This window comes from Phodopus roborovskii, unplaced genomic scaffold (genome assembly GCF_943737965.1).
Source record: "Phodopus roborovskii unplaced genomic scaffold, PHOROB, whole genome shotgun sequence".
In the NCBI taxonomy this organism is placed as follows: domain Eukaryota; kingdom Metazoa; phylum Chordata; class Mammalia; order Rodentia; family Cricetidae; genus Phodopus; species Phodopus roborovskii.
The window spans coordinates 3,839,529-3,852,932 of record NW_026126622.1 but is presented as its reverse complement, the minus strand read 5'-3'; the positions used below and the strand labels follow the sequence as shown (position 1 = coordinate 3,852,932).

The 13,404-nt window shown below is 42.4% G+C and overlaps 1 protein-coding gene across 1 annotated transcript in view; it reads left to right on the top strand.

The window, feature by feature from the left end:
• The window catches only part of Asb7 (ankyrin repeat and SOCS box containing 7), a 46,636-nt gene extending 33,585 nt beyond the window's left edge, over positions 1–13,051 (top strand). The window contains exon 6 of the mRNA XM_051206435.1: positions 9,611–13,051. Within this exon, the coding sequence (XP_051062392.1) occupies positions 9,611–9,750 (140 nt within the window). The 3' untranslated portion in view covers positions 9,751–13,051. The remainder of the gene's footprint in view (positions 1–9,610) is intronic.
• Positions 13,052–13,404: the final 353 nt, after the last annotated feature.

Sequence of the window (13,404 nt, the reverse complement as noted above, 5' to 3'; positions counted from 1 at the left end):
TATACGTGTGAGCCACCATATCCTGCTTCTCATAGTCTTCATGCAAGGCTTCCTGTTAATTTGGCTAGGCATGGGGTTGTGTTTATGTAACTATAGATAGCTGGCTGTGCAGAGTTCTCCGGTGGTGTCCTTTCTCCCTCACCTGCACATTCACCCTCATGCCCTTGACTCCTCCTCAGGTCTGTCAACTTCAGCCCACTGTTACTGCACTGGAACCCTGTTGGTTCCTGTTTAAGGTGTGGTGGTGTAATCTTCTAATTAAATTCCAGTGTTTTAAGTGGGCTTATGTGTTTTCCCTTAGGTAGTTTTTCCCTCCAGTTCCTGTCAGGTGAGATAGGAAGACCAAGCCTGAGCAGTGTGTTCCTGGACGAGTCTCTTCCTGTGGAGAGCCTTAGTTAGGGAGCGGCTTGTGTGCCGACAGCCTACACTCCCCAGCCGTAACTGTCAGGGTCTTCATTGGTCTTTTCTTTGAGGACTGGCAGGCTTCCTCAGACTGGCTCTTAATGTCCTGTCCATCCATGGGCTCTGCTTTTTGCGTTTGGGGGCCCAGTGGCTTCTGCTCAGGTAAGCATGCATCAGCATTGGCATTGTAACTCTGGGTCTCGCAGTCTCCAGAGCTTTTGATAAAGGTGCCCTGCCTGCAGCCCCAGTGGTTTTGGTCGCTCCAAGATTAGGCTTAGTTTTTAAAGTTGTGCAAGCTTTTCTTCTTCCAAGAACTCAGGTGTGATGATGTCTAAGCTCTGCATGTGCTAGAGTTGTAATGGCACGGCCATCCGGCTTTATCATTGTTTTCCTTTGGAAGTGTGAAACCATCCTCACTGTGGTTCTTTGAACTGAGGATGGTTTTGCATACTGGGATCAGAAGCTCACCTCTCTCCATCATCACAGGCTCTCAGTTGTGCCCATGTCAGATGCTGTTAAACCAGCAGAGTGCCACAAATGACTTGCCCAATAACCTGGGGAGAGGTCTTCAGCCCCCAGTCTACCCCACAGAATCCGGTGCTCTCCAAAAACAAAAAGGGGGTTGGGAGACTGGATCAAATTCTTGCCAGCAACAGCTGCTTTTCCTGTTACTTGGGAGGAAGGAGGGAAGATGAGAGGAGGAAAACAGAGGGCCATATAGGACTGGTTTTGTTTATTTGGTCCCCCCCCCCCATAAGGATGGGCTTCTAGAAGTTCACAGATTGTCTTAGATGGCCATAAGGTCCTGGTGTGTAGCTGGAGTGCTCGCCCTTCACTCTGTGATGACCTTTGTGCTGGTGATGTGTAAACTCTGGAGGGAAAACTGCTTCCAGGTTAGCATGACAGACAGCCGGGCTGGTGTGGTGCTGATGAGGGCTATTCTCTTCACTGCCAGGCAACCTCAGTCATGAGTATTCCAACCCATTTACAAATGTCTGTGACAAAGCAGGAGACACAATTGAATTAAATCTTGTCCCTTTGTGCACATACCTTTTAAATCTTCTGTAGACAAAAATGCCTGAGTGGAGGAGAAGTGACAGGTTTGTTTGAGCTGCACCAGTAGCTTTTTTCACGGAGAACCATTTTTCCTTGAAAGATTGACTGACAGCCAAAGTACACCGTTTAATCATGGGCACTTAGCAGGCGTTTTCTTGGAAATGCACAAAGTTCACTTGTCACTTTCAGGGAAATGACCATAGTATTGATGACCAGTCAGACCTTGAGCTTTAAAAAGAGTGGTTTTGAAAACTCATATTTACCATTGTGAGAGTCCTACTATGTAATGATATTTTTTTCTGAGATTAGTAGAAATATTAAAAAAAAAATACTGTTTTTGGTATCATGTAATGAAATTGGCTAACAATATGAAGACATGCATAACCTAGTATGCCATATACTTCTGATGACTAATTTATGTTCCTCTGTGTATGGGTCAAAAGTTTAAGATGGACTATAATTTAAAAGTACCAAAAATAAAAAAAAAAAAATCAATGTAGTTCCAGATCCAGCTGTAGGGGCTGGGGAGATACGATAGCTCAGCTGATTGTGTTTGCAAGCAAGCATGAAGACATCAGTTTGGTACCCAGCACCCACATACAAAGCTGGACATGGTAGCATGATTTGGTAACCTCAGCACGGGGATGGGGAGCTTGGGGAGTGAGGAGTTGGAGACAGGAGGTTCCCTGGGCCTTTCTGGCCAGCTCCCAGCCAGTTGGTGAACTTCAGGTTCAGTGAGAGACTCTGCCTCAAAAAATAAGGTGGAGAGCAATTGAGGAAGACAATATTTAATGCTATATATATATCACACACACACACACACACACACACACACACACACCATGAGGGTTTCACAGAGTATCCAAGGTTGTCTGGAAAAGGCAGTACATCTGAATGAAGCTCAGTAGTTCTTAGCCTTCCTAATGCTTCAATCCTTTAACACAGTTCCCCCTGTTGTAACCCCCAACCATAATACTATTTCATTGCTATAATTTTGCTACTGTTAAGAATTGTAATGTAAGTTTCTTTGGGTTTTTTGTTTTGTTGTTGTTGTTTTCATTTGTTTTGTTTTTGCTTTTTGTTTTTGTTTGTTTTTTTGAAGATCTAGACCTCTGTGAAAGGGTTGGGTCGTGAGCCGCAGATAGAGAACTCCTGAGCTAGAGTTCTTCAGGTCCTGTAGTCCGGCTAGCTCACCGAGTAAAGTTGGAGCATATGGAAGGCAGACATCAAGAGACATTTGTGGGAAAGGAGAAACAGAGACATGACCTCATGGCTTTCTTGTTTGGGAAACTGACACCAGTTTTTGTTTGTCTCCTAAAATTATTTCAGCTGATAAACTGATTGCTACCATTTTTAAAAACAAGTCAGAAATGTCTGAAATTTCTAGTTTTCCAAACATGGCAAATTTAGACAAATGTAAACCACATAAGCAAGAATTCTTCGAGAGTCTTCCCTTTTAACAGTGCAAAGGCACCCTTCAGCCTCCACGTGGAAACCTAGCAAAGTGTAGTTTCCAAATTTTCAGTGCTAAGGGTCAAAGCCAGGGCCCTGGGCATGCTAGGTAATCATTCTGTCTCAGACTGCATTCCTGACCCTACATTCGGATGTGTTGGGAGTATCCTGTCAGCCTAGTGTTTCAGAAGTTGAAGGATTCTTCATGTATTTTTGGTTGAAGTTAAAATCTGTGAGTCAGCTGGGAGCTTGCCTCATGCTCGCCTGTTTATGGCTCAGGCTCTTGACAGGCCCCTTACTCCTGGACATTGCTTATAAAATTGTGGCTTTGCTGACTTGGGATAAATGGTTCCTCTCAGTTGGGGATTTTAGTGCCTTGGTTCCTGGAGGCAGTTTGCAGAGACTGGTCATGCACTGAACATGTCAAAGATAACAGGTCCTCGAGTAAACATACCATCCACTGTCCACCTTGCTTGTGTAGAATGCTTCCAGCGTATTCTCACACACCATCCTTTTCTTCTTATGGCTCTGGCCTAGACTGTTCTTGAGTTGACTGAATTTCTGTTTAAGACCCTGAGATATCTGAGCTGAGGCAGGGACCTGTGTTCCAGAAGCATCACTCAAAGACTAGACTCACCCATCTGTATACTTTCAGGGCTGTTTAAAGGCAGGCCTCAGGTGGATTTTGATCTGTGTGTTTTAAGGGATTGAAGCTCATAAAGCTGCAAGGAAAAGTTGAAGTGGCTGGGAAATGAGCTGTGTAAACTGTGTCACAGGAGACTTAACCAGTCTAGTCCTGAAGATAGTGGCTTACTGGAGCGGTGACCACAGATGGTCCACAATACTGTTTTATAAATATCGAAGTAACCAGAAATATGCTTTTGTTTAGATTTCAGTAATTGTCAAGTACTATGTTACTTAAAAAAACAAAAGTACTATGTTTACAGAAATAAGATTTGAAACTAAAAGTTAAAAGGGGGGGAATAAAAATCCAAGGTGGGGGGGTATGCATGGAGGGGATATGTGGTTCAGTGGCTCTACAGTGGGGTCCATGCTTAGTGTGTGAGGTCTTGGGTTCAGTCCCCGGCACCACCAACATACACAAGCAAATAACCCTTTAAAAGATGCAGGCCAGTAAAAGGCTCTGCTCCTCTGCTTTTTAAAGCTTGGGAAACTGGAACAGGCTGTGGCTTTCCCAGATAAATCCAGCACAGAGTAGGTATGTGAGCGGATTTACCCACAAGCCGGCCTGGATGTCAAAATTCCTGGCCTACCCTGCTCCTTCCCACCGCCTCCATTGTTACTCTGTGGAATGATTTATTGTACAGTGGACTCTCTCTGTGGAGAAATTCATGCAACACATTTTGACTCAGGGTTCTTTAATTTTTTTTCCCTAATGAATTGGAGATTTTGGCCAAACTATCTACATTAGAGTTTTAAACGGATTTTCTTTTACTCTTAACTTACTAAAAACCATTTTCAGAAATTAGCAGTACAGAGTTGTCATTCAGATCTTTTAGGTTCTTTGACATAGCAAACATATCTTTTAATAAATCAGTTTATTCTAACTAACTAGGAAGTATCTTATTCTGTACCTTCTTTATAGTCCCTACTTTTAATGTTGGCACCTACAGGTGTCTTGACATCTGTGAGTAAATCATGTGTAATATTTACTTGACTTTGTTACTTTTCTATCACTATGATAAAAGACCATGAGCAAGGCACTTTATAGAAGGAAGAGTTTATTTGAGCTTATGGTTCCAGAGAGTTAGAGCTCATGATGTCAGAACAAAGGCAAGGCAGCAGGAGCCACAAGCACCAAACAGAGAGACCAAACTAGCCATGGCAGGGGTCTTTAAACTCTCAAAGCCCACCCCCAGTGACATATTTCCTCCAGCAAGTCCACACCTCCTAAGCCACCCCAAAGAGTACCACAACTGGAGACCTAGAATTCATTGCTCAAGATTGGGGAGGGCATCCTCGTTCAGACCATCCACATTTGATTGCCTAAGGAAAAGCGTAACCAATAGACTTAGATCCAAAGCTGATAGATATTGTGTATATTTGAAGTGTGAGTGGATACTGTGATTCTTATTCTAAGGGAGCTAGAATCTGCCATTGGACCTATAAAGTAAGAGATGTGTGTCCCACTTTATACTTAGTCCTTGTGAGACTTCAGAAGCAAAAGCAAAAGAATATTGGTCAGACATGGTGGTGTACACCTTGAATCCTAGCACTCAGAAAGCAAAGGCAGGTGGATCTCTGTGAATTATAAACGAGCCTGGTAAATAGTAAGTTCCAGGCCAGCTGGGGCTATATAGTAAGACCATCTTTATAAGAAAAAAAAAAAAATGTGCTTGTGGTAGAATTTTAAAATGGGAACAGAAATTGAACACAAATATTGGAAAATCATTGTAGATGCTGATGGAGGTGGAGAGGTTCTTTGGTGGATGACAGACTCCAAAACAATCCAGAGGAGGAGAACGGCCTGTTGATTTCTCTGCCCCCTCACCTCCCTGCTCTGTGTCACTGTGTCCACAGCCACAAAGAAGCCTGGGACTCTGTCTTCTGTGCAGTTGCCTTTGAATGTTTTAAATGTTCGGTCTTTATCTACCTTCTTGAGTATGAGTATGTTTAAGTATGTATGGGTATTTGTGTACATGAACACAGGAATCTACAGAGGCCAGAGGCATTGGATCCTCCAGAACTGGAGTGACAGATGGTTGTGAGCAGTTGACATGGGTGCTGGAATCAGGTCCCCTAGAAGGCCAGTTCATACTCTTTAACAGCCAAGCCATCTTCCCAGTTCCCAAGTCCAGATATCTTTACCCTAAGAAGTAAATCAGGCCTCCCTCATAAAAGCAACAAGGGGAGGTGCTTCAGGACAGTTCATTTTCTAAGTTATTCCTCTGCCCGGGCTTTTTTATTTATGCTAAACTGGGCCCTTCAGCAGCAGATTTCCTTTTTGTGCCAACCTGGTTATTAGTAATGATAGGCCTCCTCTCCACAGCCTGGCAAGACTAACTCTTTGAACTATTGTGTAAGCCTACTGTAGTTCATTAGTCTAAACACCTTGTAGTTCTTGCTGCATCCTCCAGTGCTTATAATTCCATAAATTACAGTCTGTGAGGAGCGGTCTGCCGACCTTCCCTGTTACAAGCCCACAGTGGAGCAGTACTTACTCATTTCCTACCATGCCTGGTGGTTGGGGTAAGCATTTCTGTCGACCCACACACACATTTCCTTTCTTCCTTTTTTTCTCTCTGCTCTTTTTCTCTTCCTTGTCCCTCTATTCTTTGGACACCGCATTGCTAGGTGTGTAGTAGGTGCTCAGGAAATGTTTTCATGTGGTTCATTAACAAGAAATGAATATTCATCTTTTAATCATAATCTTCTGGTCCCAAGATGCTGTCCCTGAAGAAAGACTCCCAGGATGTCTGTAACAGTAATGCTGAACCACCTTTAATGCCCTCTGCTATTAGCCCACTGTTGACTCCGCATGCTGACAAACTGGTGTTAGCAGAGAGGACTAGCCAGGACCTCTCTCTGATGCACATCTTTTTACCCAGTGAAAGTCTTCGTCTCCAGCCCTTTGAAGTCATATGGGTAACATCACATGGTGATGACATACGGTGACATCCAGCAGTTGGCCCAACTCCTCCCTACTAGTAGGTACTACTTGTCCCTTCTAAGCACCTTGTTTTCTTACCGTCTTCATATCAGGAAGATGAAGACCACCTTCCAAGGATGGCCTTCTAGTTTCCTGAAAATGAGAAGAAATATATTATCCCTGCAAGGCTTTAGCCACTATTATTTTTAGAATTTATTTTCCAGTTTGCTTTGCAATGTTCTCAACACTTTGTCACAATGAATGTTTGTAATTCTTACAAACCTTTAAGGTAGGTGCTGCTATGGTGAAACTAAGGCAGCAGGCTAACACCTCAGCCCAGATCATGTGGGTGGTGAGTGGTAGGGCCAAGAAGCTTGTGCATTCTGCCTCCCAACACTGTTGGTTTTAACCACCACAATATGCCCTTATCATTCAAGGCAATTCTGTAGTCAGACATTATATATGACTAGGAAATCTTTAGAAGACCACATTCTTCCAAAATATTAAAGGATGCTGTGTGTGGCATGTTACTTAAGAAGAAGAAAAATAACAAACTGGGAAAAGCATTCCAATATATTTAGGCCTAAGACTTAACTGAGTAAGGCATTCCAGAACATGTAGGCTTGAATGGTCCTGGCTGAGCTCCCAGTGGCCACAGCTCTAGCCCAGTAGCCACTGAGTGAATAAACTATTTTACAACAAAGTCCCCAGTCAGGCTCTCCAAAAACACTGCCCTGGAGCACACAAATGGCATAATGGAGTGTTGACTTAAATGGTCAAATGTTAGGGGGACTCAGTCAAGTACTAATGATAGGGGCATCTCTGATAGCATCATCCTGGAAAATGGAGGACATATGATCTGTCTAGAAATAGACTAGTGTGTAAGCATGTCACTTCCTTGCATGCATCTTTCTGCAGACTTCTGTATACACATCTGCCTCCTAGTCACAGGCATTTCCGAGAAAGCAGTTATGTGCTGTGACTCCTAGCAGACTGTGTGTGTAGTACTCTTGGAAAGCAGCATTTTCATGCAGGTCTCCCTGAGCAGTTTTCAATCTATTCTCCCTTCCTCTCTTGGAACACTGGGAGTCGAACCTGGAGCCGTGCACTCACCAGGGAAGGTGCTCTACTGCTGAGCACCAACATCAGACCAGGAGGTCTAAGTCTAATGGAGCTCTTTTCACTTAGAAAGAGTTATTTAATTTTGCATCATTACTACAAAACAATACAAGCAAGAGATAAAGTACTCAGAACAGCAGTGCTTATCCAAGTACAGCCTGGGACACTCCCCAGGAGGCTGTGAGGTCAGAGTGATTTCATAGCAGCAGCGTGGTATTATGTGCCCTCTTCATGTTCCTTCTTTCCTGAGACTGAATGCAAATATTCACGAGAAAGCTCAGCTATCCTCTGTAAGACCAGCATTGTAAAGCATGGCAAACAGTGTGGGGTGGGGGGAGCTATTTCCCCTCTCACCTTTGTGTTTCACTTTGGAAAATATAGATTTCATCAGATGTTGTTCATCTTAATGTGTGATTGGTTGGTTTAATTACTTTTAAAATGAATTAGCAGGTATTTATAAAATTTCTGTTGTAACTTCTGATGTGGTTTTCACCATACAGACTGCCCACATCAAAGTTTTTTTCATATCCGCAATAATTTTTAAAAACATAATGGGATTTAAGACTAAATGTTTGATAGCCACTGAAATATGCTATCTCCTTGACTTTTGAAGCTTGTTATTTAATCACTCTGAGACTGCAGGAAATTGGAGTGATGCTATGTATACCTCACTTGTAAAAGGATTAAAGGACTCATACATGTCAGAAGCTTGTGCTGTGCATGGAACAGCAGGCATTCGGTATGAGGTAGCCTTTTCATACTGTCCTGTATGACTCCGGACACTGCTGAGGTATTGTTAAAGAAGTTTTCCTTGTGTCAGTAATGATCAGTACTGTTAAGGTATAAAAACAAAGTTGTTGGAAGAAACAGAATTGGATTTTACTGCTTTTGGTTTGGATTAAGTGACAGCAGTAGTTACTGACCCATGATCGGTTTGTAGATTATAAAGTGAGCTAAAGATGCAGACTAGCTTGAGCTGCCTTTCAAACTCCCCTACTGCTGGACCACCAGGCCCTCATCCCTTAGCCAGGGTCTACTCCAACCCTGACAGTGAATAGCAAAACAGACATCCTTGCAAAACCCATAGAGATGGCACTGTGTTCAGGCCCTGTGTTTAGCCTTACAGTCAAAACAGTCTACCTTAGCAAACATCTCATTCAGACCATGCTTTTCTTGTGGAGAAACTGAGACCCAGAGAAACTATTTGCTCACAGACGCTCTCCTTTGTATTAAGAGTCTCATTAGGACAGACCCACAATTTCTTGATTTATAGTAGAAAGGAGACCAGACTTGGAATTAGAAAGACTATCCTCAGAATTAATTCTAAGCTACAATCAGCTATTCAGCGGCAGTCAGTATGCTTAAGTCTCTCATCCAGAGGACCTCATTTGTAAAGTAGAGATGGAGGCAGCGACCTGTTGGTTTCTTGCCAGTCCAATTACCTGACTACTTAGACTACTTAGAAGAGGAGAGGCTCTTTTGGACCATGGTTTCAGACAGTTACATCCACAGTTGACTGCTCCCACATGTTTGGGCAGAAAGTCATGGCAGCAGAAGCTGTTCTTGTCATAGTAGATAGAGAAAAAGAAATAAGACAGGATGCAATCCAGGGACACTAAACTCCCGATGCTGGACACCAGGTAACTTGTATCCTCTATCTAGGTCCTACCTCCTGGAGCTTCCACGACACTGGGCAAAACTCACCATGATCTAGGCATAAGCGTTCTAATCATGTGCCTGACAGGGTCATTACATACTCAGACCATGACACTACTGTCTTGTAAAGGGTTTTGGAAAAGACCAAGTGGTTGAGACAGCACATGAAGGAACTGATAACACTTGGGTTTCAGTCAGTCCAGTGTTCCAGCCTTTGCCTGTAAGGACCACAGCAGGCAAACACTTACCCAACGGTGGGGGCTTCTATGCTGGGCTTCCTAGCCTTGTAACATTTTCTTTTTTCTGTCATTTTAGGACAACCCAGAACCCTGCAGGACCTGTGCCGAATTAAAATTCGACAGTGTATAGGCCTTCAAAACCTGAAGCTGCTTGATGAACTACCAATTGCCAAGGTCATGAAAGACTACTTAAAACACAAATTTGATGATATCTGATGTACCTGGACTGTGAGCAAGATTAAGAGTTATTCCAGCTACTCAAAAGGCTTTGGGCCTTGCACAAAGTATATCCTATGCAATTTCTGATTTGCTGTGAAGTCAGAAGGCGGCAGGTATACACTTTTAGGTTTTTTGTTTGTTTGTTTTTCATTTTAGGGGAGGGATATATATATACATATATATATGTATACATATATACATATATATGTGTGTGTGTACACACACACACACACACACACACACCACGCTTGAAGGTCTTAATTCGATTTCTTGGTCCAAGTCTATGAGGTCCAAGCCTCTCTATACAATACTGCATTTAGAAAAATTATTTTTCCTAAATGCACAAACACAGGCAGGTTTGATGCTCTGGTTTCACTGGTGAACGAGGTACTAGAAACCAGTAGAACACTTGTTAAGTTTGGAGGTCTCGGGTTCACCTAGGAGATCCTAGGTGACGCTGGAAAATTCCTTGCGAAGAAACTTGCAGTAATGCTATCACCTCATTCATTTTTAATGAGTACAGATGAGCTGTTTAAAAACTCTTTTTTTCCCTTCTAATTAATGTAGCTTTCCAATGGGGGAAAAAATTCCAGTACCTCTGCTTCCTTTTGGTGTGCGCTTATTTTTAAATTATTTTTTTTAAACAGCTGTAGGACACTACCCTGAGACATTGTGTTTTGATTCTCTCTCTCTTGTTGAATTGTGCTTTTAAAACAAAATCAATGGGGAAAGGAATTAACTTTTTAAAACCAGCGTGTTCTGTTTTTAAAAACAGTGCCTCTTGCGCGGCTCTCTTTTGGTGTAGTCTCTCGGCCTCTCACGCTTCCCATTCCTCGGTCGCCGACTTCCTCGTGCCCCCCCAGAGCAGGAACCGCCACCTTCCATTCCCGATGCACACCCAAAGTGTGTCACTTCATCTTCCATTTTTAAGCTTTCTGTTTCATTTCATTGAAGGAACAAATTCTATATCCTGGTGATACAGTGTTCCCTAGAAATAGCCCATAGTCTTGCTAAACCATTTAATTTTAATGATTAAATAATTTGGGGTGGTTTCATGGTGTTTTTGTTTTTTGTTTGTTTTGTTTTTTTCTTCCTGGTAGTATGTATACATATCTCATGGGCACTCTTATGAGTCTGGCAAATTGCTAATATGCTAATTAAATATTTCCTGTCTGTTTTGAAGGTAGGTACAGTAAAGCTCTTCAAGGCAAATATTTGATTTTTCTGGGCTGTTTGGTCATGTGTGTGCAAGAGAGACCCAGATGTGGAGAAGTGTCAGTAGCAAGGGAGAAGGTCCCGTAGGCACTAGGCATCAGGGATGTGCCCTCGGACACATGCTCGCTGCTTCATTCGTCATTATGTTAGTTTGAGGAGAGCCTCAGTGATGATGCCCCGATGATGTCATTCTTAGTGCCATGACAAATTTTTTGAATATTTATAACTGTTAATAAATTTGCTATCATAAGTTTGCAAGGTAAGGGCTTCTCCTTTCTTGTCAGAATTGCCAGTTTGGGGGCATTGAACATAACTCTTTCACCACAAAGTGTGACTAAACAGAATCCAGTTTCACCTACTTCAGGCCAGCAGTGCCATCTTCTCAAGCCCAGAGTTTGTCTTGGCTGCAAAGTAGCTGTGGCGTCAGAGCATGGAATCTTCATGTGCCTAAATGGTACACAAATTCCTGCACAGACAGCTTGGGCAAGAAAGATGATTCAGGCACTGGGTAGTGTGGCCCCATAGACTCCTTCAGCAAGCTAGGGCACATGTAGCCAGTTACAGCTGATCCCTGAGTAGCTGGGAACACAGTGGATAGGGATGGTGTCTGTTGTGACCTTGTCTGAAAGGTTATCTCCATGGAGACTCCTGTGAAGACAGCTGATCCCTGAGTATCTGGGAACACAGTAGATAGGGATGGGTACCTGTTGTGACCTTGTCTGAAAGGTCATCTCCATGGAGACTCCTGTAAAGACAGCTGCATAGCTGTCTTCTCATTCTTTATTCAGGACCCAGGTCAAGGCTGGAGACCCATGAACAGCAGCAGCCTGGGGGACACAAGGTGACCAGAGTTCTTGAGTGTAACTTCTGTTAGAACCCAAGCCCATCATGGGAAGCGGTAGGAGGAGCCTGGAGGCTGCACTCTGAGCTGCCGTGTTGGTGTCCCAGTGGCACAGGACTCATGGGTGTGTTAATTTGTTCAGTGAGTTAAAAATGACATTCACTCCCATGAGACTGAGTCAGGGAATCCGAAGTAAAAAGATCATATTAAGGAAAATTCTTTGTTCTGTGTGCTGCTGTGACTTCAGAAAAAAAAAGAAAAAAAAAATTATGAGCGCTCTTCCTGGAATTGAAAATTCTATTTAATGAAGAAGTCTATAATTCCATTATTTATTGTTTGAGGTTTGATTTATCTGGAAGTTAAAAGAATGTTCTTTGTTTATTAATAGAACTGCAGTCATACACTGTGTCTTGTGGTGACTGAAAGGCTGTATAGCTCCTACTGTGACTGTGATGACATACAGGTCTGCACCTGAATTTGATTATCAGAGAAGTGTTCTGTGGCCATGAGGAGAGAAAAACAAGCATTTTCAGAAACTCCGCCTATTGGCTATTCTAGAATCTTGTCTCACAATTCGCCACTGATTCTTTTGTGTTTCTTTTGAAATGTATTATTTAATCCTATTCCTAAAACTTTATAAAATGCATTTGGCAAAGACACCAAAGAAACCAGCTCATAAAAGATTATGATCATTAATGAACTGCAAACCTCATCTTTTGCAAACAAGGGTGTTTCTTTGTAAATATTTGTGTTTATAAATGTACAGCAGAGTAAGAGTGGTTTTTTAGATTATTTAATTCCCATATTTCTAAACTATTTACTACAGAATAACCCGTGCTCATTAGTTTGGATGACTTGATTGTTTTGGTTTTTTTTTTTTTTTTTTTAATTCATTATCAGTCATGCGTGGAACAACATTTCGCTGGAGAAGTCAGCATTCTGGCAGTGGCAGGAGTCACTTTTGGAGCATGAGGGAGTCTAGATTCACACCCTCGTAAGACACAAGAAAGTGTAGCTTAATAACCAGAGTGGACCATACGAAAGCGCTTCTAACTTCCCTACTGAATCACTGGTTAGCCCAGGATGGGATTGGGACAAGGCCGTTTGCCCACAAATTTAGCTTTCATGTAACTCCCAGTGTGTTGTATCATAATATATTCTGTTCTTTCTTTGTAATGTAAGTTTTGCTTTGGGTCAATTTGAATTAAAAAAAAAAAATCTTAAATCTGGTTTAAAAAAACATACTGGATTCATGGTGTTTTGTTTGTTTGTTTATTTCTCCTCTGCCTTAACGTCTTCACAGTTGCAGGTGTTTGTTAAAATGAAATAAAGCTGTGTTCTTCCCCAGCATGTGAAGTCACCGGTGACTGTAAGAAAATGATTTCCAAAGCAGCTCCACATTTCACGCCAGTTCTTATCCCCCTTTTTATTCATTTACTTTCTAGTATTTTGTACATTAACTTAACTTTATTTGTGGAGGCCAGAAGGCAATCTGCAGGAGTCTGTTCTCTCTTTCTACTGTGTGGGTCCTGGGGGTCAGGCTTGGCTGCAAATCCCTGAATCTCTGAGCCTCTCACAGCCCCAGTCCCCTTTAG